Source organism: Eretmochelys imbricata, chromosome 6 (genome assembly GCF_965152235.1).
Source record: "Eretmochelys imbricata isolate rEreImb1 chromosome 6, rEreImb1.hap1, whole genome shotgun sequence".
Taxonomy (NCBI): Eukaryota; Metazoa; Chordata; order Testudines; family Cheloniidae; genus Eretmochelys; species Eretmochelys imbricata.
Genome location: NC_135577.1, coordinates 113,595,543 through 113,621,317, shown reverse-complemented (window position 1 = coordinate 113,621,317; position 25,775 = coordinate 113,595,543). Strand labels below are relative to the sequence as shown.

The window sequence follows — 25,775 nt, the reverse complement described above, 5'->3', positions numbered from 1 at the left end:
CGGATGGGAGGGGGGAGAACCTAGGTGCCCGGGGGCGGGGCCCCGCTTGGGGGCGGATAATAACAACACTAGCACAGCGAGAGAGAGAGAGAGAGAGAGAGAGAGCGCGCGCGCGCTGCTGGTGTCACGTGGGCTAAAGCCCCCCCCCGCGCGCGCGTCTGTGTGTGCGCGCGCATGCCTTTTACCCCCCCCCCTCCGCCCCATCCCCCTCCTCGATCGAGGCGTTCCGTCCCGGCCAATGGGGAGGCGGCGCTGTCGTTTAACCCCTGGCCTGGCGGAGCGGCAGGGAACGCGGAGCAGGAAGCGCTGAAGCGAGGGGCTGGGGAGCCCGGCCGCCGCCGCCCTCGCCCTCTCCCCGACTGTGGGCAGCAGCCACCGGGAAGCGAGGCCTGTGGGGAAGCGAGAGGCGCCTCTCGTCGCTGCGGCCACGGTCTCCGCTTCCCCTGGCCGGTGAGGGAAGCAGCCCGCGCGGCAGCTAAGGAGGCTGGGAGCGACGGAGGCTGAGGAACCGCTCCGGAGATGATGCCGGTGAGTGCGAGACCCGCTTCGTCCAGGGCGCCCCGATCCCGCGCTGAGGGCGGCTGCGCTCCTCCTCCCTCGTAGCCGAGTCCGTGCTCATTTCCTTGGCCGGGCATGGCCAGCCAGGCGGTGAGGCTGGGAAAGGCGCTCGGCACCACAGCCCCCCTCTTCGGTCTCTGTTGTGTGTAGGCCACTTCGTGGTGGGGGAGGGGGACCCAGTCAATTACACCCCCGGTGCGGGCTGAAATGCCCCGTGCCCGGGGTGGGCGTGGGGCCCCATGTCACCCCCCCCCCCATCTTTGCCTGGCTGAGGAGATTTCTCTCAGAGCAAGGCGGCAGCCTCGTCTGTCCCTGTCCGTTTGTCCTGCGGGCAGAGGGGCTGCTCAGCCTCCTTGGGGCCGCGCGTCTGACAGCCAGCCCTGCGCGTGACGGGCCAAGGACCCTGTGGCTTTCGCGCGCCGCACTGCATGGCAGGTCTCCGCGCTCTGGAGACCACTCGTGCTTCTGTGGTACATTAGTTTCCTGCTGATCCGTGGGGAGCAGGTTCGAGCCCTGTGGTTCCTCAGCGGTTACAGCGTGGGCTGGATTTTTTTTGTCGTGAAGCCTTGTTTGTTTTTCTTTAAACACATTTTCATCGGCCACGTGTGAAGAAGGGTTAATAAGAGCTCTCTCGGGTAGGAGGTACATCTTTGGTCCTTTCTCAAGCGGCTTCATGCGCTTTCCTGATAGGAGGAGTCCATGGAGCAGCTATATCTTCAGCCTCTCCACCTCAGGATGGCAGGATATCTCTCCCGTGTCTCCTTTCTCTGCTTCTTGCAACTTCAGTGTGGAGATTATTTAACTTTTTTTTTTATTTTTAAAAGTTAAATAAACAAATTAATTTGCCTCTCTCACAACATAAGAGTGGAGATTGCGTGTGGGTTTGGTGCAGTGGCCAGGAGAGAGTTGTGCTTGATGCCGGTATTAGGTTTGTGGCTAACTCTTGAGACTTGAAAAAAGAAAAGGAGGACTTGTGGCACCTTAGAGACTAACGCATCCGATGAAGTGAGCTGTGGCTCACAAAAGCTTGTGCTCAAATAAATTTGTTAGTCTCTAAGGTGCCACAAGTCCTCCTTTTTCTTTTTGTGGATATAGACTAACAGGGCTGTTACTCTGAAACCTGTCTTGAAACTTGAGTAACACAGCCATATTCATCTGATTTCAAGTTCAAATTTGGGTTATTAAAAACTAGCTTCTAAAAAGTTCATATTGGGTGTCTTATTTTGATCTGTTTTTTTTAATTGGAATTGAAATGTATTTTTAAGTTTAAAATTCCTCCACCCTGTAGCCAGAACACTGCAGCAGGCTGCTTGTCAGTGAGAATATGGAAGTGAAATTGAGTTAAAACTATTTCTGTTCAAGCTTGAGAGGAAATTCAGAAACTAAGAGTAAATTAGATCTAAATTTTCATTTTGACCAGTACAAGGTGGTGGTTACCATGAGATATTTTTAAATTATTTTTTCATCTAGTTTTCAGCTACCAAATACAAAAGGATTCCATTAAGATTAAAAAAAATTCTTGTAAAACAGGGACAATAAGAATAATTGATTTGTAGTCCATAAACCTATGGATCTTGTGCAGTTTTAGAGAGTGGAGGGAAAAAATGACTGGTAATTTTATCAGCTTTTATGCTTCAGAAAAGATAACATGTAAACTATAGGTCATGGAAATCTCTGATTTAAATATACTTGTTTGCCATTGCCTCCTGTTAGCATATGATTTTTAGACTGGGAGAACTTCACTTCAGAAGTGAAGTGTTTGGACTCTTTCTAGGCCATTTGATTAGTCTGAATGTTTTGTATTCACTCCAGGCTAGTTTTAAATATTGCAGTTGCTTGTGGTAGTCTTGAGGTAACTCTTTTTTATGTTTCTGAAACTTACTTCAAAGTATTTTAGTATTGATGTCTTTTAATACAAAAAATTCCCTTACAACAGCTATTTCAGTTTTGAAAACTAGAAGTTACTAAATCCAAATTCTGAAATATTTGATTTGTTTTCCTTTCTGAAGAATTGAGTGAATCCTGTGGTAATGAAATTAATAAATAACACTCACTTGAATCTGCCATAATGTAGCACATATGTGTACTTGAATAACTTTTTGAGAGTGCACCTCAATCCTGATCTAGTTTATCCTGGATATTCTACTTTTGGACCTCTACAAAAATGTCAAATACCAAATTCTCTCTGTGTAGTGATCTAGTTTTGTGAGCAGATGATCTGGGGGACTGGAATGGGACTAGACTTGGTTTCACTTGTGACTCAAAATAGGTTTTGAGCCCAGATTTTCAGGAGTGAAAGGATAATGCCCTAATTTATTGTATGAGGTAGCTCCTAAACAAATTAATGAAAGATTTCTCCTTCATGAAATAGCTTTTGAATAATTAGTGAACAAAAACATGTTTGCAAGACACTTTACATATTGCCAGACCTACACTCTGTGGTTAACAGCTGTTTAGCCAGTATGTTTTAACAAGGTAAATAGAAAAGTTTAGAAATAATTGAAATCTGTATCCATCTGTTCTGTTGACTCAGGGATCAGATATCCAGGAATTGAATGGTAAACTTGACAGCTAATGGGTTGAAACTGGATTTCATCCTTAATTCCTAAATGTCTCAACTTGATGGGGAAGCATGATTCCTTTCTACCTTCCCTCCATGCTTCTCCTCCCCCACTCCCACACACAAAGGGAAGAGGGAGGATATCCTCTCCAGAAAGAGGTTTTACCAATAAGGATCTTCTTGCCATTTGCACACCTTTTCTCTCCTCCTTCGAAACTCTTCTTCCTTACTCTGCCACATCTTGGTGGAATACAAGAGTAACTGTTCAGTTGGTGCTTCCTGTGGTCCTGGGTGGTTGAATTCCCTGTAGTAATGGTGCAGAGTGGATTGATTTAAATCAAGGTGATTTTAAATTATTTAAATCACCAAGTAAAAAGCCTTGGTTATAAATCTGTTATCAACTTTTCCATTCATATTTTAGTTATTTTCTAAAGAAAGGTGCATTCCCAATTGTTGATCTAACAGTTACAAGAAGTTGATTTTTACAACTAGAGCCTTTACACTGGTTATGCCGTAACTGTGTATATTTACTTAAGCAATTATGTAGCTTAATATTTCCAGGTTCTTATTAATTGTACATTTTTAGTATGTTAGAAAATGGTAAATACTATATTATTTACTAGATAATTTTTTGCTCGTGATGTGTTAAACTGCATTAAGATGGTAACTGGAATTTAATTAAACGCAACAGCATATAAAATTTATTTTATTAAAGCAAGCCCTTAATACAATGCATGATCAATTGTGCCATATTTGTAAAGCTTGACCTCACGCTAGGTATTTTCCTCTGATGTCTTTAACTCAAAATTTTTGATAGGCTCCTTGATTGAACATATTTATATCGCTTGAGAGATCATTTTAGGCCTTGACACCTTTAATATGTTGTGTTAAATTCATATTTAATTTTAAATCTTCTTTTAAAAAATAAACCTTATGTGACAAAGTTCCTCCTCTGCCTTGGTGGGTCCTGCGCTTTATTGGCAGATTTGCTCGCCTCAGATTCATGGCAGCCCTCAGTTTGGCCACTTTTGCTAGTGGCTCAAACCTGCCTTTCATTCACCTAACCTAATCACTGGCAAGCATGGGGAAGGGGAGGAGAACAATCCCCGTAGTCTCTGCTGATCACCTAGTGGGTCAGGGGACAGGCCAGGGACCTTACCCTCTGGTGGGACCCACACTCCAGGTCAACTCCTCTTGTATCAAATAGGAAGATGGGGTGGGGGGAAGAAACCCAGGCCCACCCTCTACTCTGGGTTCCAGCCCAGGGCCTTATGGATCACAGCTGTCTACAGGTTTCAGAGTTGCAGCTGTGTTAGTCTGTATTCGCAAAAAGAAAAGGAGTACTTGTGGCACCTTAGAGACTAACCAATTTATTTGAGCATAAGCTTTCGTGAGCTACAGCTCACTTCCACAGATGCATACTGTAGAAAGTACAGAAGATCTTTTTATACACACAAACCATGAAAAAATGGGTGTTTATCACTACAAAAGGTTTTCTCTCCCCCCACCCCACTCTCCTGCTGGTAATAGCTTATCTAAAGTGATCACTCTCCTTACAATGTAACAGCTGCATGACAGCTACAACTCCCTGGACTACTTCCCCATGGCCTCCTCCCAACACCTCCTTTATCCTCACCGCAGGACCTTCCTCCTGATGATACTTATACTCAGTCCTCCAGCAGTACAGCTTCTCACTCTCAACTCCTTGTGCGCCTCTTGCTCCCAGCTCCTCGCATGCTCTTTACTATTGAAGTGAGGTCCTCTTTAAACCAGGTGTTCTAATTAGCCAGCCTGCCTGCCTTAGTTGGTTCCAGCAACTTCCTGATGGTTCTGAAACAGCCCATTATCTTACTTGGGGAGAAGGAACCTGCTGAATCTGGGGCTAATGTATCTACCTTCTAGCACTCTCCTATAGCCATCTGGCCTGACCCTGTCACACTTAGTATAACTCAAATAAAATTTTAATCTACCCTACTAATGAGAAATGGACAGAACACCATGCAGTTTGCCAGTTTTGCTCAGCTGGGAAATATTATGCAGGAGCAAAAATGGTAAACTTTTGGGTCTCCAGCTAGAAATATGGATGATGAATACAAAAAGTCAGTGATTCTGCAGACTGTAGTCCCCATCCCAAAGTACTTTAATCAAGACATACATGTCCATTTTTTATAAACGGTTGATATCACTGACCTACTTTCACCAAAAGAAGTAAAAACATCTTTGATTTTTGTCTGATTTGATTGTTCTTAGTGGTAAGGCAAAATGTACAAAACCAGTAACTGATACCTTTTCGTCATCTAACTTAATGTGGCTCTTTACAGGTTAAAATAGCCATTATGAATGTTGACTTCCAAAAGTGCTGTGGGTACTCCTGGCAACGCAATTGCATTGACCATAACCAGTTTTGAGGAGGCTACTTTTCTTTTCCATCACCCCTTCTGCTCCATCAGCAACTGTATAATTCTTAGTCTATCATTATTACATTGAAGTGAGCTGTAGCTCACGGAAGCTTATGCTCAAATAAATTGGTTAGTCTCTAAGGTGCCACAAGTACTCCTTTTCTTTTTGTGAATACAGACTAACATGGCTGTTACTGTGAAACCTAGAACTGAAGGTTTGTGAGGTCGGGGGACAGAGTTAACTGGGGAAGACATCTTCAAGGAGAAGTGCTTTAATTGCATATTCCCTTTGATGGCTTCAAAGTGACCTGACCTTGCAGATTACTATCAGCCCTTTTCCCTTTCGACTCACCAGTGTCTTTCTTTCCTGCACAAGAGGAGATGTGGTTGGGGAGGAGCTGCTACAGTAGAGCTCGGCAACAGACATAAAGTATTCCTCCAATATACCATTTGATTTCTAGGTAGTTGTTGGTAGGTTCTCACTTCCACATCTTATGCAGGGATGTGGATTTCATCTCTATGGCTTGGGAATGAATACTTGTGGGCTGTGCACCTTTAGTAGAGAGACATGGAAGAAAGATGTTGTTGTGATGCATGGGGTTCATTGAGATGAATTTTAGGAGTTGCTTGAAGAAGATGGGGGAAATCTATTTTGTTCTGTGGAACTTTGGCCTAGGTGTTGATTTTTATCTTGGATAGGTTGGCCTGCTGATAGCCAGTATCTGTAGTCTTGTGGTCTGGAAGGCTTCAGCTGTCTTTGTCTGGATAGAATCCTGTGGTGGTTAGGATGAAACCTTAACTTTGGATCTAAAGTTAAGATGCCTTTTCAGTTGTGTTTTTTTTTTTTTTTTTGTGAGGGCTAATCAGTTACTTAGTGTTTGTGGTTTTTGTTCCTTTGTGTTTTGCAGCTTAGTATGGTAGTACTTGAAATTATATCCCTTTTCCAAAATGCGTGGTGGCTAAGTATATGAAGTTTGAGTCAGTCGCAGTCTGGAGCCCTAATGTATGTTTGTTCGTTTTTTTTTAAACAACAACAAGAACAAAAAAATCTTTACTGCATATATAACGGAACTGTTTTTAAATAAAATTTCCCAAAGGAGTCTACTTCTGTATTAAGTGCCTGCAGGACTTCTTTTTATATATAGAAAGTTGGCTTTCAGATGAATGCTGAGAAGCGTACACTGTCATAAAGGTGCAGACAACATTTAATTTTTTTAAATTTATATTTTCCAAGAAGTCAAATGTGGGCATGGCTTGACCCTAATTTAAATCAGAATAAATATACACTTGATTTAGACTTCCTTTTACTCAGCAAGGTCAACTGTTCTGTATTCTAGTTGTAGAGGTACATATGTCAACTTGACATTCGTAAATTCAGTTTCAGTTTGAACGCTTGGAGTTGGCAGTACTGCATTCATCCTGATTTATGCCTGTTCTTGTTGTTCTTCCCCATCCTCTTGATTCCACTATGGGTATGTTTCAGACTGCAAAAAAGACCTGAGTCAGCAAGTCCAAGACCTGGCCTACACTACACAGTTAGGTTGACATAAGGCAGCTTATGTCGATATATGTCAGTGTACACACTATAGCCTTGCTCCTGCTAATGTAAGTGCCCTACTACACCAACATCATAACTCCACCTCCACAACAGACATAGGGCTTGTGTTGGTGTAGATAGGGCACTGCGTTACAAGACAGCCAACAGCTGATGTAAGTCAACTTCATGGCTAGGCTGGAGCAGTGAAGTTGACAAGAAACCCTGGCACCAGGTCTCTGCTCCAAGCCAGATTGCCACCCAGGCTGCTAGCTTGGGCTTCTCCATGGGCTCCCTACTGTGCCCCCCCCTTCTCTCCCCCCAAGTCCCAGCTCTTGGCTGCCAGCAGGGAGCCCAGCTGCACTGAGGCTCCTGGCTCAGAGCCCAGCTGTCCACCTCCTGCTGGTCTGGTTCTTGGTTCCCCACCGAGAGCATGTCAGCTGGACTCTGGGTGTGGATCTCCCTGCTGGAGGTGAGAAGCCCTGGGCAGCTTCCCCCAGCTGGGAACAGGAAGGCAAGAAGCCTTGGGGCCAGCTGGGTTCCTAGTAGGGAGCTGCATGGGGCTGAGAGTCCTGGCTCTCAGCCCCCCGCACTGCCCCTCTTCAGTCAGTGGAAGTACTCCTGGTGAGGATGTGCACCACCAACAGAAGGAGGTTAGTGTGGACATCTACAGCCACCACGTTAATTCCTGCGGTGGCTGTAGGTCGACCTAGCTTAGGCCCACTTAAGATTGTAATGTAAACATGCCTTTAAGAGCCTGGATCAACTGATTCACCCCCATTGCTGGCTTTTGAGCTATGTCTCAGAGACCAGGCTCCAGCCTGAACCCCTATATCTGCACTCTATTTTTAGCATTGGATTGTGAGCCCAGGTCAGTTGACTCCAGCTTCTGAGACTTGCTGCTGTGGATATTTTTTTGGAGTGTAGACATAGTGTTCTTTAGGCTAGCTCTTAAGAGGTGGAAATAAAAGTAAGAGCGTACTGCTTTCACTTTGTGCCATTCAGTTGGGCAACAGACTGCGGTGTCTGTGTGAGGGGATATTAACTTTGAACTAAGAGACATGTATATATGTTGGTTTACTGATTCCTGTCCCTAATGTCTACTTTAAGGTAATGTTTCTTCAATTTGCATTCTGAAGAATACATTTACAAATGAAGCCTTCATTTTTTAATGACAGGTTTCAGAGTAACAGCCGTGTTAGTCTGTATTTGCAAAAAGAACAGGAGTACTTGTGGCACCGTAGAGACTAACCAATTTATTTGAGCAGGAGCTTTTGTGAGCTACAGCTCACTTCATCGGATACTATGGAAACTGCAGAAGACATTATATACACACAGAGACCATGAAACAATACCTCCTCCCACCCCACTGTCCTGCTGGTAATAGCTTATCTAACGTGATGATCAAGTTGGGCCATTTCCAGCACAAATCCAGGTTTTCTCACCCTCCGCCCCACCCCCACACAAACTCACTCTCCTGCTAGTAATAGCCCATCCAAAGTGACAACTCTCTTCACAATGTGTATGATAATCAAGGTGGGCATGAGAGTGAGTTTGTGTGTGTGTGGGGGGGGGGGGGGGCAGAGGGTGAGAACCTGGATTTGTGCTGGAAATGGCCCAACTTGATGATCACTTTAGATAAGCTATTACCAGCAGGACAGTGGGGTGGGAGGAGGTATTGTTTCATATTCTCTGTGTGTATATAATGTCTTCTGCAGTTTCCATGGTATGCATCCGATGAAGTGAGCTGTAGCTCACGAAAGCTCCTGCTCAAATAAATTGGTTAGTCTCTACAGTGCCACAAATACTCCTTTTCATTTTGTAATGAAATCTTAGGTTTCCTGCAGACTGTTTTACAAAAAGTATGGGGAGACCTTTTAATTCTTTAAACACACAATTTACCATAAATAGATCTCCAGTATAATCCTGTTCAGCCAAACTTTAGGTTCTGAAAAGATTTACTTCAGAAGCAATGTTAGGAAATAGGCTACAGAAAATTAATTTGACATTACCCAGCTCAAAAAGAAAATGATTGAGCCAAGTAAATAAAGCAATGGTATCAGTACATGAAGACTAGGTTTTGTAGATTTCAGTTACATCCTGGGATATTGCCATAATTTTGTAGTGGTAGAGTTAGTGGGCAGAACTTGAATTTTAATCTATATTTTAATTAAAATGTGCAGTTTTTAGGTTTCTTATTGAATAAAAGAAATCAATTTTATAATACATGAAGCACCTAGATTTGTAATACTGTTGAGAAGATGAAAGCAAATATATAAAGTCTCATTCTTCTATGTTTGAATACATGAATAGACTTGTTGCAAGAAGCTAAATTTTAATTCTTCAAGAATAAGGGAGAAATTTAACCAATCTTTAAGGGGTTGACTGAGGATGGGGAGAGAACATTGTTTTGATAACCTGGGTCTTTGGAAGAGTGGCAGTGATGACTCAGGATCTGGCAAAGACATGCAGTGTGGTGGGTAGCATGGGAAATAAACATCTCTGACTTGTGTGGTTATGATGCATATGAATTTAACCAATAATACTGTGCTTCAACATGTGGATTGGACCACCCAAGATGGAAACGGTCATGATTTGTTTGTAAAATAGACCACCAGGATCCACTTGTGGCAACCATCCTTCACATACCCAAGAGGCTAACAGTTAGTTTATGGATGTTTCAAATCTTTAGTCTTAGTCATAAAATATGAAAGCATCATGTTTCAGACTCCTTCAGATACCAATTAGTATTCAAATAGGTAGATAACTTTCAGTCAAATAGTTAATTTTTATATTGTATTTTAAAAATGACAAGCCACTGGCACTAATAACAGGCAAATAAGTGAAGCCTGATATTTATTTGTGCCTTATGAAGGCATTTAAAACTCCCTCCTTCTCTATGGTTACCAGTGCTTGTTTTTTATTTCACAGGCTGTTTAATATGTTCTGTAGACTAACTAGTGTGTTAACTAGCATTAGGGCTCAAAACCAACTGGATTGTGTATTTTTGAAGATTAGATAAGATACTTTGATTAGTGTTCACTGTATCTTTTAATATTGTCTAAAGAAAGCATCTCTGCATGCAGCTCTGAATATTTCAGCATGTCTGCAGGATTACTACTTTTTTGTCCACAATTGTCTAAGTTTTGGAGAAGATGTTTGAATCAGATTCTTTGGCGTGTGAAAGATTTGTAGTGGGAGACCTACTCTGTGCTCTTCAATCATGTCCGAATCAATTTAATTATTTTAAAGCCACACCCATAGACTGTTTGTTAAAACAGACACCATCTCACTTGACATGACAGCATGTTCTATTTGTGTTAGCTGTCTTCTTCTAAATTTTTTTTAATGCTGTAGCTTACCTGCTTTATTCTGCAACTTACTATTTTTCTCCTATCTTGAAAGAAGGGAAGAACTTAGGGCCTGATCCATGGTTCCTCCTTTGGCAAAAAGGGATCTAAAAGCTGCCATATGAGGGCAGGTGGAGATTCCATCAGCACTAGGGAATTCTTCGTTGGCATAGAGCCAGCCAAACTAGCTCTATGTCCTTCTTTCCTAGTGTAGGCCAAGTGTGACTTGTGATTTGATGTTTCCCAACAAATGCTACAATAGCGCCTTAAGCTATAGCAGCCCTAAAATGATCTAATGTAGGCTGGAGGCCAAACTGGCCACTAACTGTCATGGTTTTCTAACTTAAAAATATAAACTTATGTATATATGAAAGGCCTAAAAAGTAGTTAAATATTTTCACTGTTTTTTTCTTATATACTAGGAATGTAAAATCTGATCTTCAGTGGTTCTCCAACAAGCCACAGAAGTGTAAAGTAGCTTGGTCTGAGGCATTACATGCTCAGAACTGGCCTGCACTTAAATTAGGTTGACATAGCCATGATGCTCAGGGATGTGAAAAATCTATACCCTCTGATTGCTGTAGCTATACTGACCTTACCCTGGTTGTAGACATAGCTAGATTGATGGATGAATGCTTCAGATGACCTAGCTAGCATCGGTCAGGAAGGTAGTGGTCTGACAGTGACAGGAAAAACCCCTTCCATCACAATTCAGGGTTATACTGGCATAGCTACAGTGCCATAGCTATCCTACTATAGGCTCCATAATGAAGACGTGGTCTTAATTGAATGAGCAATGGCATTAAATCTTTAACAAATGCATAGTCTTTTCAAAATCTTAGTTATGAAGTTAAACAGGTCCTAACAAAAAACAAACACATTAATTTTAAATTGTTAGGTGGTTTCTTTCCCTCTTAACAACTAAATTTTATTTATGTATGTCTTGTGATGTCACAATTTCACTAATTTTCCAGTCATTAAGGGTCATCTCTACCCTAGAAAAAAACAATATTATAAAGCTTTCCAATATCCTCTTGGCTAACCAGGATGTAGAATCTAATTTTTTACTAATAATCTAATATTTGTTACTGTATATATTAGGTGTTAAATTGTCTAACATGCAGATAAGGGCTTCATGTCTTGTTTAGGCTAGAAGACTTAAATCTCTAATGTAAAAATAACTCCAAGTAGAATAAAATGTTCTAAAAAACCGAAAACAACATTCAGGTCTCTTTAATACAGCATAAAGAAACACACAAGGACAAATCCAATGTCTCTCTTCTTTGGAAGTTACATTTTTAAGTACAAGCATGAGGAGTGACTGCTTAGAGACCTTACCTATTTTTGTTTTTTAGCCCAACTTCCTTCCTTCTTTCCTAACACCAAAATCTAGTATATTCTTCAGCAAATTATGCTACTGGTGAACTGTAAAAGTGTACGTAAGAATCCATGCTTTCATTTTAAAACCAGCAAGTTTCTAGCCCATGTGGTTGCAAAGAAAACCATCCAAACAATCTGTTTCTTAGAGTTTTTTATATTCACTTCTGGGGGAATTCTGCACCAAAAAATTAAATTCTGCACACAATATTTTAAAATTCTGTATATTTTATTTGTCAAAATAACACAAATTACAATTGAAACTGGAGTGATTGTTTCAAAATACCTGTCAACAATACAGATGAGCAAAAAAGATTCCCCCAGGAGTAGAGAATTAAAAAAAAACTCCTACAACAACCCAGTTCCAGTAATGGACTGCTGGAGGGGGCTCTGTGGCAGACACCAGCACCCCTCTCCTCCTAGAGCCCCTGGCCCAGACACCAGCACCCTGGGAACCTTTACTCCCCCAAATTTCTTCCCTGTCCTGCCAGGGGACATAGTGTGATGCAGCCCTACCCTTCCTTACCCTTTGCGAGAGCTGGCTCTCTCTCCCAAACCCTCTCCTGTCCCTGGGAAAATGAGGATCAAAGAATGCAGCCTCCAGTCCCTCCAGGCTGGGTTCTCTGCTCACTGCAAGCTGGGCTCTGTAGAGTCCAGTGGCCCCTAATGGCGTCCGGAAATTCTGCAGGGGGAACAGGGAATTTTGTGAAATTCTGCATTGCGCAGTGGCACAGAATTCCTCCAGGAGTGTATATTGTTGCTGATCACTGTAGTACCCAAGTGCTTTGTAAACGTGACAGTACTAATGTCACATGAATTAAATTTAAACTAGTGCAGACTCTGAAGTGTTAATTGCCCCATTCATCCCTGCATGGAATGGGAGTCTAACTTTGAAATGTAGTGATTTACATTTTTGGTGTCAACACCAACTATTTCACTTTAATTTTAATACTTGGATAACATGTCAATGCTAAAACGACTTTTGCAGATGCCAGAAGCCTCAACTGCCAAAATGTCCAGCTTCACCTGACTTCTTACTATAGTACAGTTTTATGTATTACAGTACACATTTCTGTAGCCTATTAAAAAAGAGAATTTACAGGCAATGTAAGCTAAATTAAATTTAACATCAAATTAAATGAGGAGGCAAGTAGTAATTATTCAGTCTTCCTATGTTTGGGGCTGTGGACATGACTGGGGCTCCTTTCTTGGCATTACTGAAATTTTAAATAAATTCTTGCCTGGAGCTGTCAAAGAAGCTTCCATCTGCTACACTGGAGTGCTGAAGAATGTAGAGTGTTTTTGCCACAAAATCTAGAATTTTTTTTTTATGAGGTGTGCAGGTACTTGCTGTCTTTTCAGAAGCAAGAAAGAGAGGAGGGCCTTTTGAAAGCTTTTTCTGAGTGCCTTAAAAAAAAAGGCATCTCTTCATATGGCAGGGCCTCAGGGGCCCCCCTCTTCTCTTCACCCAAGTTCAGGGATGTAGGTAGAGTATGATTGAACTGTTGCAGTGGGCCCCTTGGACTTTGGGTTGAGGGGAGGGTAAGAAAACAGTTTCTTCTCTTATCCTCTCTGCCATGCTTCGAAAGATGTTCAGTACATTCATACCAAGTCAGTATGTCCCTTCATGTAATAGTATGTTGGTACTAGTATTGTTTTAGACCATAGCCACTCAAACAGTCTGTCTTTCTAAAATCACTGGGGGGAGGTGGTTTAATAACAAAAACTCTTAAAGTATGCTGGGTAGGATATCTGTTCATGTAAAAAGTGTCTGTCTATATAATTAAATTTGTTTGAACATAATTAAGACACCTAAGGGGAAGAAATAATTTGGATTACCTTAAGTTTGTTTGCTCTGACTGTAAAAGCCAAATGTCATCAGAGATCATATCCTATTTGGAGTATTGGGTTTGCAACTGTTATGGTGTAATAAGGCATGAATTTTTTTTCATTGAAGCAGAATATATTTAAGAAAGGTGTAAATTGACTTGTCAGTTTACTCATGTGAGGGTGATATTTGAATCTTGTCAATTGAAATGCTACACCTTTACAATAAACTAAAAAGTGAGGATGGGTGGTGTCATAAATATAAAGGGAGGGGTAAACACCTTTAAAATCCCCACTTCTGCCACCATGTCAAGGTTCCTTCCCCACTCTGAACTCTAGGGTACAGACATGGGGACCTGTTCATCTCTACCTTGGACTTAATTAACCAAGGGGTACTGGCAGGTACTGCTAGATGAATCTGCCAAAGAAAGGTCAGCCTTCACCACCCATGTCAGACTGTATGAATTTAATGTACTCCCTTTCTGGCTGCAGAGTGCACCTGCCACTTTCCAAAGACTTGTAGATGGTCTCCTAGTGGGATTAGGAGAATGTGCAATCACCTACCTTGACGATGTGGCCATATTTTTGGATTCCTGGGCAGAATACCTGGAACATCTACAAAAAGTCCTCAAGCTCATAAGTGAGGCAGGACTAACTGTTAAGGCTAAGAAATGTCAAATAGGCCTAAACAGAGTGACTTACCTTGGACACCAGGTGGGTCAAGGAACTATCAACCCCCTACAGGCCAAAGTGGATGCTATCCAAAAGTGGCCTGTCCCAAGGTCAAAGAAACAGGTTCAACCCTTCTTAGGCTTGGCCGGTTATTACAGGTGATTTGTACCACAATACAGCCAAATCAGCTCCCCACTGACAGACCTAACCACAAAGAAACAGCCAAATGCCTTTCAGTGGACCGAAGAGTGTCAGAAGGCCTTTAACCAGCTTAAAGCAACACTCATGTTTGACCCTGTACTAAGGGCCCCAGACTTTGACAAACCGTTCCTAGTAACCACAGAAGCGTCTGAGCGTGGTGTGGGAGCAGTTTTAATGCAGGAAGGACCAGATCAAGAATTCCACCCTGTAGTGTTTCTCAGTAAAAAACTTTCTGAGAGGGAAAGCAACTGGTCAAAGAATTAGTGAAAAAGAATGTTACGCCACTGTCTACACTCTAGAAAAGCTACGCCCATATGTTTGAGGACAGAGCTTCCACCTGCAAACCAACCCTGGTGTGCTATGGTGGCTTCATACCACCACAGGAAATAACAAAAAATGGAATGGATATTCCAGTTTTTGTGCCTTTTTGTAATGTAAAGTTTTGCTTAGAGGGATTCTCTATGTTTTGGATGTAATTACCCTGTAAGGTATTTACCATCCTGATTTTACAGAGATGATTCTTTTACTTCTATTAAAATCCTTCTTTTCAGAAACTGAATGCTTTTTCATTGTTCTTAAGATCCAAGGGTTTGGGTCTGTGGTCACCTATGCAAATTGGTGAGGATTTTTATCAAACCTTCCCCAGAAGGGGGGAGGTAACATTTGGGAGGATTTTTTGGGGGGAAAGACGTTTACAAATGGACTCTTTCCTAATAATAATACTGGTTAGACGTTTGGTGGCAGCGAAAATCCAAGGTAAAATAGTTTGTACCTTGGGGAAGCTTTAATCTAAGCTGGTAAAAGTAAATTTAGGAGGTTTTCATGCAGGTCCCCACATCTGTACCCCAGAGTTCAGAGTGGGGAAGGAACCTTGACAGGTGGTAATTGTATTTGCTTGTGTGGTTGTTTTTTGTTTTTATTTCAAGTGGTAGACCCTTTGATTCACTGTTTTGATTATCTATGTAGGGGGAACAGGGAATCGCAGTCCACCACTCTTTTTATTGTAAAGTGAACCTACATGAGGATGGGTGGCAGTTGTAGTTCATTGCACTATGACCCCCTTCTGACAACAAAAATTACTATATGACCCCAGTGCTCTGTCAGGACTGGTGTTCAGGAGTGGCAAGCAGGGCAGTTGCCTGGGGCCCCATGCCATGGATGGCCCCATGAAGCAAGTTGCTCAGGCTTTGGCCACAGGCAACCCTGGTGACCCTTTTAAAACAAACTTGTGTCCCACTTTGGGGTCACAACCCACAATTGGAGTATTGTTGGCTTATTGTAAAGGAGTAGCATTTAAAGTGACAGGTAACTTATATTTAAATATAACTTTTATCTCTGTGCTTATGTAATGCTGACAGACCCTGCTTGTCAGCGGGTGGGATCGAACCAGGGACTTCTGTAGCTTAGTGCATGAGCCTCTACTGTTTGAGCTAAAAGCCAGCTGACTGTTAGCCAGGGCTGTGGAGCAGACTCATTTAACTCTCTCTAAGTGGTCTCTGTGCCACTAGATGGGACACAGCACCCCACCCAGAAGGTGTGAAGGTTACACTTAATTTTCTTCAGTTATAGTAATCTTAGCTGTTTGTAATAATGGCAGGTAACCATTTTTGAGCTGGAAGTGGCTTTAATGAGGTCTCTCTATAGTGAAATTCTTGCAATTGTGAAAGATATAACTTAGTTTTGTATAACTGTCAAGGCTGAAGTCTGGACCTGGCAACACTGCCCAGTGGTGATAGTCAACAGCCATGTCACCCAGTGATGAGTAAATTGCTGGGGGTAGGGAAACCTTGGCCCGCTCGGCTCCACTGGGTTCTGCCCAAGGGCCCTATGACAATTCAGTTGTGTGGTCAGGGGGCTGGTGCTCCCGTACTTGCTCCCTGGGCCACTTCCTATCTCGGCTTCAGTTCCTCCACTGGTCTGCGTCTGGATCCTCCTGGAGTCCTTTCTGATCATGCTCTGAAGGGTTTTCTTCATGACAGGGTGGATTTGATTTAAATCAAATTGATATAAGTCACTAGTCAGGAAGACTCTATGCAATCATAGTTTTCTACATAAAAGTGCATTCTTGTTTGTTGTAAACTTAATACATATTCTTCACAACTCCAAGATGTAGGTTTCATTTTTAGAATGATTTATTATAAAAACTTTTCTGATTTTAGTTTTACAGCTGTATCAGAAAATGAATGATTTTTTATTTCATTTACCTTTGGTAAATGAAGCAGATACTTACGAAGTCATTGGGAGTGGGAGGTGAACTATCTCCAATTCAACAGGTTAATTCATTAATATTTGGAGGATTTTTCTTGCAATGTAGTATTAGGAGGAGAACATTACCAGACAGACATTTTAAATTGTTTTAGTTAACTAAAACAATGTTGTGTGTTCTGGATTTTTTTCCTTCAGCAAACATATTTTCCAAAACAAGCATGAATTTTTGAATTTAAACATTCAAGTTTTTTAAAATCAGGTTTGTTTTTATTCAAGTTATTTTTAACTAAATTAAATGATTTGATTTTTTTAAAAATATTTCAGCTATGTCAACATGAGAAACTTAAAATATTGGCTTCTGCAGCTAACTTGGTCATCTTCACCTTCACTTTCCTGTTGGTTCATAATCTGGAAAAGAAAAATGAGCTTTCCTGCTTTTTCAGGTCCCAAATGATTTCTCAGTTTGGAATTAGTCCAAAGGAAGAAAATATTCTTTCTACACCAGCAGAAGAAGCTACTGCTGTTAAAAGTGAGATTATCACTTCAACAGTCTCTGGAAGTCACTTAAGCACTTGGATTCACCAGTTCACTGGTGTGACTTTCTTTAAAACATCATCAGCAAACACATTTCGTGAATGGTTCACCCTTAGCTCTGAAGTTTATTCTAGTTGATATTATGGAGGGATGATTGTTGGATGTCCAGGTCATAGCCAACTCCTCTTCTTCAGCCGATCAGGTTTGACCCTGTGTAGGGAGCCAGGGTGGCTTCCTCTGAACCAGAGGGTAAAGAGCCACCCTCTCAGCCTAAGTGGGCAGGGCCAGACCAAGCTTACGCCAATCCTGGGGAGGGGAGGGGTGGGACAGGAAGTACAAAGGGCGGGGCCCTTTGCCTAGTGAGAGAAGCACCAGGGAGGGAGACAGACACAGGCTGCTCCCTCCAGACCCTGCTGCCTACCCAGGGAGGCCCTGGGCCACAAGGAACCTGACCGGGAGGAAGGCCTGTGGCAACCAGGACTGCCAGCCGCTGAGTACCCAGAGGACCTGGAGGAGCCAGACTGTAACCCAGGCCAGCATGAGCCCGACATAGACGGGGAGCTGGAGCTGTCAGCAGCTGAATACCCGAATGAGCTGGAGGGACCAGAGAGGCCCGCTTGAGAGACCGGGTAGGAATTAGCCCTTGGGCAGAACTGCACTGTGTGTTGTAGGGGTATTTGGTCAGCGAGGCATGGATGGCCCCCCGCTGACCCAGCAGCAGGACCTTCGCCTCCCGCCACTGTCAGGGCCCTGGGCTGGAACACAGTGGAGTTGGGTGGGCCTGCGTTCCCCTACCCCGGCACTCCCCTGGCTGAGGGGCGCGCTGCTGACTTGTGCCGGCGCTCCCTTTCCGCTAATTCCCCAGCACCCAAAAGGTGTGACTAAGGCCTGCCCATGGGACCATAGCTCTCCATTGCCCCCTAGGGGCTCGGTGGACCGATTGAAACTTGTCACACCCTGGTTCCGAGTATTGAGAATCATTGCAAGAAAATGAGCTGTAGATAGTACTTGTCCGATTTGTGTTTTATTTTTTTTTAAATGCTTGTAATTTAACTGTCATTGCATATTTAAGATCTCACTCAGTTTCTTCCCAATTTAACAGCATCGGCAATAAAACAGCTATTTTGCTGCATTTTGTTCAAGGCTACAGAAATAGGCTTCAGGGTACTCAGCATGTGTTCAACATTTCTCTTAAGCCCAATGTTGAGAAGTTTGGCTGTTCTGGTGCCATCTGTTTTTTCACTATTTTGTTCACAAACTGTCATCAGATTAGGCCAGTTCTTGATATAGTGCTCAAAACAGTCCACTGAGTTCCATCACAGGTCTTGTGGAAGTTAGTTTGGTTCCACCCACTTTTTTTAGAGCAGCTGCTGCAAAGTGGTGGTGGTTGAAATTGCAAAATACTTCCATAACATATCACTATCCTTGGCAGATAACTCCAAAACTATAGAAAATGATAGTGATCTTGAGGGTGGATAGCCTTCAGAATCCTATAGGATGAGGATGGATTCTCCTAAACAAAATAAGTCAATGCAGTTATTTAATTTATTAGCATACTGTTCATTTAGTATTACTCATTGCATTCACTGACTACTATTATTCAGAACTACTTTAAAGGTGATATAGTAAAAGGAAGATCTGCCTATTTCAGCTATTTATTTTTTATCAACTGCATCTAAAATGATAGTACTATAGTTTTTTTGCTCAAACATGAGATTTCAAGACTAGTCCAGAAGGTAGACAGGCAGTCCTTAAAGTATGAAATAAAAAAGTTTACCAACCTGAAGATCCTGTATGTTCAGACATGTTCCTTTCATCATCTTCAACACAGCTTCCTCCTAAGAAGGAACTCTTCTCATGATGTTTCATTTGGGCAGCCAGGCCTTGCATTTCTTTATTGTACTGTTTGCATTTTGCACATGTGCCTGTCTTAACCACAGGTAGAGGAACTTCATTAAACTGTTCCCAAATGGGTCTCCCTTTATGGGCTGCTACCATTATAGGTTTTCCCTTCTAGGTAGATCTCAAATCAATTAAGGGTTACACTCAGAAAGACCTCAAGACTTCTGGAATATGCTGCTCAAAGAGTTTCACTTTAGTTTCTACTGCGTGTCCCTCTCTTCTCTCATTTATCTCCAGACTTCTTCTCCTTGTCCAAATCTAATCCACCCCCAACAATTTTCTGTTCATTGAACTTTTAGAAACTTTGCACTTTTAGAGTGAGGTAAGGGATTGACTCTGTGTACACAAATTTGCAAAGGGACAATAGGGTTGAGGTCTGTCTCTCACCTCTATGTATGTATATTTACAAACATTTTTGCTGTTAAGAAGCATGTTATCTCTGGAGACACAAATCCACAGTTTGAGAACTGCAAAACTAAGCCTCTCTGATGGTATCTTCTAGACTGAGCACTGAGTCCCATTGGGTGGGTAGAAAGATTACCTTAAATCTATACAGAAGCCTGTGGCACCCTGTAAGATTGGGTTCCTAATCCATGAACTACTAGAACTCATTTACAAAACTTTTCTTAAACATTACATGAATATATTGTCTCATACTATAGAATTAGACTTTATAATCCCTATTCCATGATGAGATATCTTTAGATTGCTTTTTGAGGGAGGGGAAGCATTTATCAAAAAAATCAATTTTTTTTTTAAAAAATAGTTTTTTATCCACCCTGCAATCATGTCCCTTCATTAGCTCTTCTTTAGCCAAGCTCTTAAGGTTTCCTCTCATAGGATAGGCCCACCATTTTCTGATCATCCTTGTAGCTCTTCTCTGCACTTGTTCCAGTTTTAAATTAATCTTTCTTGAACATGAATAACCAGAATTATGCACAGTATTCCAAATGAAGGTCTTCAGATAATGGCATTAATATTACTTTATTGCTACTGGAAATGCCTTGCCTTATACAGGATCGCATTTGTCGTCTTCACAGCTGCATCACTTTGATGGCTGTAGTCCCCCTATGAATGACCCACATACTCGGGTCTCTCCTCCTTTGTCACTTACTTCCAGTTGATGAGCCCCTAGCTTGTTACGAAGTCTTATTAGACCTTGAGTGCATGAACTTTCACTTTGTACTATTGAATTTCATCCCATTTCTTCAGTCTTCAAGGTCATCCAGATCTTCTTGTATAATATTCTGATCCTCCTCTGTACTGACAATGTCTTCCAACTTTGTAGCATTAGCAAACCCACCTACTTCTTATGCTAAGGTCAATAACAAAAATGTTGAATAAGATTGGTCCCAAGACAGATCTTTGAGGAACTCTACTAGTAACCTCTCTGCAGTTAGATAACCTTGCAGCACAACCCATTGCTGTCTCCCCTTAAGATGCTTGTACTGATCTCCATCTTCCCTAATTAGACTAATTTCCCATGTTGTACAGTGCCAAGTGCTTTACTGAAGTCCTAATAGATTAGAGCTACTGCACTTCCCTTATTGAAAAATTCAGTTGTTTTCTCAAAGAAGGAAATCTGGTTAGTCTGGCACAATCTACCTTTGAACTCCCGTTGCATTGCCATTTACCTCTAATTTAATTGTTCTTTACTTCACATTTTGTTTTAAAACCTTGCATAGTATTGATCAGATTAACAAATCTGTAACTGCCCAGATCACTTTTTCCTTTCTTAAATACAAGTATGATATTCTCCAGTCATATGGTACTACCCCTGACTAGACAGATTTATTAAAAATCCTAGCTACTGGATTAGCAATCTTGTGTTCCAGTTCTTTCAGCATGCTGGGATGGAAATTATCTGGACACTCCTCTCCCCTTCCCCCAATTTGAGTTCCTTAAACTCTTCAAGCTTTTCCATCTCAGATGTGGTAATTTTCCATTTCTAGCTGTACTGCCTTCGAGCACAAGTTCCATATTCTTGTTACTGAAATCTGAGGCAAAGTATTCATTTAGTTTTTGGGCCATACGTATATGATCTTTAATCTCCTTCCAATCCAGACTGCATAGCAGCCCACCTTTATCCTTTCTTCTTTTTATTTATATAACTAAAATACCTTTTTTAATTTCCTTGGCAAAAGCTAATTTGGCTTGACTTTTAGATTCTTCATTTTATTCCTACGTTTTTCTAACCTTCATGATGTAGCTTTCTTTGCTGATCAATCCCTTTTTTCTATTCCCTGCAGGCTCTTGGCTTACTCCTAATAACCTTTTGGGGGTGGTTATTAATCCAGCTGGGTCTGGAGCCTTTCCCTACAAGTCCTCTCCCCACTCTTTCTTGGGATCCAAATTTCAGATAGCTGTGCTTTTTTTTTTTTTTTTTTTTGGTGAGGTTGATTTAAAGAAATTCCAAGCCTTCTCATTTAAGTCTTTGAGCTCTTCAGTTCAAATGATGACTATTTTAATTCCCTTTAATTTCCCAACATCTGTTTTTTGAAATAAAAACCCATAGCTGATGACCTGGTTTTGATTATCCTTCCATTTAATTCCAACTGAATCAATTCGAGATCACTCAATCCAAGTTATTTCCTATGACCAGCTCTTCTATGGTATCCTCATTACTTACTAAAACCAAGTCTAAAATGTTATCACCTTCTGTTGGTTCAGTGTCAACTTGAAGAAACCTGTCTAGTACATCCAAGAATAACTGGGCCCTACTAATATTAATAGCATTTACTCTCCCTGATTCCTGCTCCCTGAATCTAGCCTGGTACTGCCTGTGATCTCTGGTCTCTAATTCCAGCCTGACTCTTGCTTATGGGAACTGGCTCTTGCATACCTGGGCCCAGCTGTGATGGCTAGGTCAGACTGGCTATGACCCAGTCCGTTACAGAGCTCAGTTTTTAACTGTTAAGCTTGAGCTGACAATTAAACATCCACAAGGAGATGGCAGAGAGACAGGCTGAGTTTGGACAAAATTAGACAGGTCTAGGGAAGAGAGCTCTAGGAATCCTCCACAGAGATTGTAGTTGAATTTGTGTTTGTGGATGAGATTACATGTAGAGGGATAAGAGAATGGATCTGAGGACAGAGGATTGTGGAAAACCCACAAAGCTGGAAAGGGGATGGGGAGGATACTCTAAAGGAGCAATTAGAGTAGGAGGAGACAGTCATGGAAGCCAGGAGTAGATGTGATTTCAAGAAGAGCAGCATGGTCAACTGTTAAAGTGGCTGATAGATCAAGGAGGATGAAGATGGGAGTACCGATTTTTGAGATTTGGCTAGGAACTGGTCATTAGAGATGTGGCAAGAGGAGTTTCAGTTGAGTGCAGTGAGTGTAAGCCAGATTCAGTAGGGTCTAGGACGGACTTCCTCTCCTACAACTCCAGACAGTAATTGTAAATAGCACATTCAATGACCTTAAAGGTGAAAGGGAGATGGGCGGCACTTGGAGATACAAGTGGAGTAGAGTGGGATTTTAAAGTTGGGAGAGCCTAAAGTATGACTGTATTGTGATGTGAAAGAGCTGGGATAGGGTGGGGTGAGGAGAGAGAGAAGTTAAGGAAGAGTAAGGGTGCAGAGGAGAGTGGACACAAGGCAGGTTAGGATATGGAATTGAGTCATTGTGACATGTTAAGGGGTTAGTGGAAGAAAGCAGATGAGAACCTTTTGCATCTGTGACGTGGGAGGGGAGAATGAAAGGCAAGCTGAGGGGAGGAGGAAGGTAAATTTCTCGAAATAAATCCTTTGTGATTCTATTCAGAGAAAAATTAGAGGAGGAAGAAGGCAGGATATGAGAAGTGAGTCAAAGGTGGCTGGGATTGTGGGGCCTGGGATTCAGTTAAATTGGAGAAGTAGAGTTCTTTAGCTAGAAAGATGGCAGAACTAAGAGGAAAGTAATGAATTTGTAAGGGAGGAACTCAGGCTGGCCACAGGATTTCCATCAGACCTCCCACAGTAGGAGCAGAGGAAATGTGGGTGTGAGCCCAGGGATGAGGAATGGGCAAGCCAGATCTCATGATGGGAGAGTGAGGTTAAAGGAGTCAAGGGTGTAAGAGTGAGGAATGGACAGATTCAACAACCATCTTGGTGGAAGAAAGTTATTTAAAGAAAAGTAGGAGATCTGTCATCTTCATATTGCAATCTGAAACACTAATCCTGCAAACTTTAAGTGTGTTGTGCAGATTTACTCATATGAACATATGCATAAGAGTTTGCAAGATGAGATGCAAGAAGATGAGATGAAGGAAATGAAAACAGTAGGAGGAGTCAAGGTGATTGGGGGGCAAAGGTTATAAAAACAAAAATATGGGTTAGCTAGGTAGTACTACACAGGTCTCACTATTCTTTCTTTTTGAACTGCCACTATTTTGAAGTAACTTTTAATTCTTGCTTATTGCCAGTGTGTATTTGTGTTTTTAATTGCATACTTCAAGTAATCATTTTTAGCCCATGCCTATTAAACATTGTCTGTTTGTATTCATTTATCTCAATAATTCTTGACTCATTTTAACTTGTGACTATTCAAAATTTCTTTTTAATACTTTTACTGTTTCCTCTTTTTCCCATCTATCCCTGTTGGTTTTGGTGGAACTCTAAGGGGGTCATAAGGTTCTGCCTGTTTAAAATGCAACAGGATTAGGGCCCACATTTGTATTTCTCAGTGATTTATGTCATTTAATTAGGATTATGGAACAAGTAGAGCATGTCCTGTCCTTGCAGTTATCCATCCCAATGTTTTGCTCACTAAGGACTTTATTTCACAAGACCACTATTTCAGAGACTCTCATGAGCCTCTTGGACCTTGCATCTACCTGGCTTGTATCTAATTCAGAGTTGAAATCCCAAAACCTATTGCTGTAGGTTGTATATACCCGTCTCTTCTCCTTAAAACTAATTCAGAATCTGACCCTTTGGGAAGAGGGGGGGAATTCATGCAAAATAACTTCTTTACGTACCCTGATACTTCTCTGAAGTAGGACCCTATTGATGACTTCAACAAATCAGCCAGTCAGGGACCTCTTTAACTACCCTCTTCATCTGCTGTCCAGTGTTTATTAAAAAAATCCCTTACTTAGGAACAATATTAATCATTTTAGATCTTACAGGCAAATGACTTGGGCCAAGAGCTCTGATTCAGAAGCCGTGCAACTATGGATCAGGGTTTTGGGAAAGAGTAGAAGAGACTACCCTGTGCTTGCACAGTTCTTGATTACTGCATTATTTAACCCAACGGTTCTCAAATTTATTTAATCAGGCTCCCCTCTCCTTTCTTTGTCTGTAGTTGTTTATGCCACCTCCCACAAGTACATATATTGCCACCCAGCTCTGAAGGCTGGGCTGTGCCAGCAGCAGCACAGAAATAAGGGTGGCAATATGAAAAGTGATGGATTGGAGGGGAAGAGGTGAGCCCAAGCCTGGGCTGCCTCCTTGTGAGGGAAGAGCGGTGCAGGGGAGGGAAAGGCAAGCCCAGTCTCCAGCATCTACTTTTATCTCTGCCACCTGGTTGTGGATGGCCCTTTTGCAGGAGCCCTAGCTACCAAAAAATAGCTTATGCCTCCCTTGACACGTTCCTGCACCTCCCAAAGGCATGCTCCATAGTTTATTGGGTAAAATCAGCAGTTCTTAGATACAGGTGCTATTCATCCTTCTGATGTCCTTCTTTGCTGAATTAAAAAGGTTTATTTTAGTTCATGGTTTTCTTTAAAAGAACACCGAAGAGCAGCTGACAGACTTAGAATTAAACCTATCAGTGAAGTTTTGCCTGTGTGTGCATGAGCACAGGCACCAGCCAAGTCTACATCACAAGGTTTTGTGAGCATAACTGTTGGTAAGAGATGTGAAAAAGCCAGAAGCCACCTAGCCAACATAGTTCTCCTGGCAAAACTCCCAGTGTAAATGCAGCTATGCAAACAGTACCTCTGTTATCATAAGTAATGTCATTCATTCAGGGATGTGACGTTACTGTGCTGGCAGGAAAAACCCCTTCTGTGGGGATATGCCACATCTACACTTCTAATGTAGACAAGGCCTCTATCCACAATACCTCTTAGAGAAGGTTTCTTAAATTTCAGTATGTTTCCTGTTTCCAAGAATGGAGCAAGTATGCGTAGTGTAGTGATGGCACCGTGTTTCCCCTATTTAACATAATATGTTCTCTTCAATTATGGATTATTTGGAAAAACCTCAATCTTCTTTACTGGCAACTAAATTTGCTGTCTGTGACAGTCCTGGGTTTGGAGAATTAAATTTCCCATTCCTTCAAATAAAATCAAAAGGTAACATTTTAGTTCTATAAAATGTTCCCATTTTCTAACAAGTTAAATGGTTCTGTTTCCCTCAAAGGAGGTCTGTGATCCTCCCAATTTCTTTTGTTTTTAATAGACCTGTCACCCATGAAGGCCTCCTTCTGAGGAGGGAGGGAGACTGCTTGGATCAGCTATACCTTCTGCTCCCTGGCACCCCCTCCCACCCTGAACACACTTCAGGAGCTACTGGTGATGTGTAGCTCAGCATGTCAGAGGGTTGTGATATGTGAGATCCACTGGTGGCTCCTATTTTTGCTTGTGGGGATACTTTGTCAGAGCCTCTTCTTTTCCGCCTTTAATTAGGTTCTCCGAGTGTGAGAACAAAAGGAATGGAGGGGCTGG

At 41.9% G+C, this 25,775-nt stretch overlaps 1 protein-coding gene across 3 annotated transcripts in view; it reads left to right on the top strand.

The window, feature by feature from the left end:
- The first annotated feature begins 244 nt into the window (after window positions 1–244).
- PPP1R13B (protein phosphatase 1 regulatory subunit 13B) overlaps window positions 245–25,775 on the top strand; it is a 142,078-nt gene continuing 116,547 nt past the window's right edge. For 2 of the 3 annotated variants that reach the window (XM_077819459.1, XM_077819457.1), the window contains exon 1: window positions 246–528. In XM_077819459.1, coding sequence (XP_077675585.1) covers window positions 520–528 — 9 coding nt within the window. In that variant the 5' untranslated portion in view covers window positions 246–519. Of the gene's footprint in view, window positions 529–25,775 lie in introns of all 3 variants that reach the window. The other variant, XM_077819458.1, reaches the window with a different exon arrangement.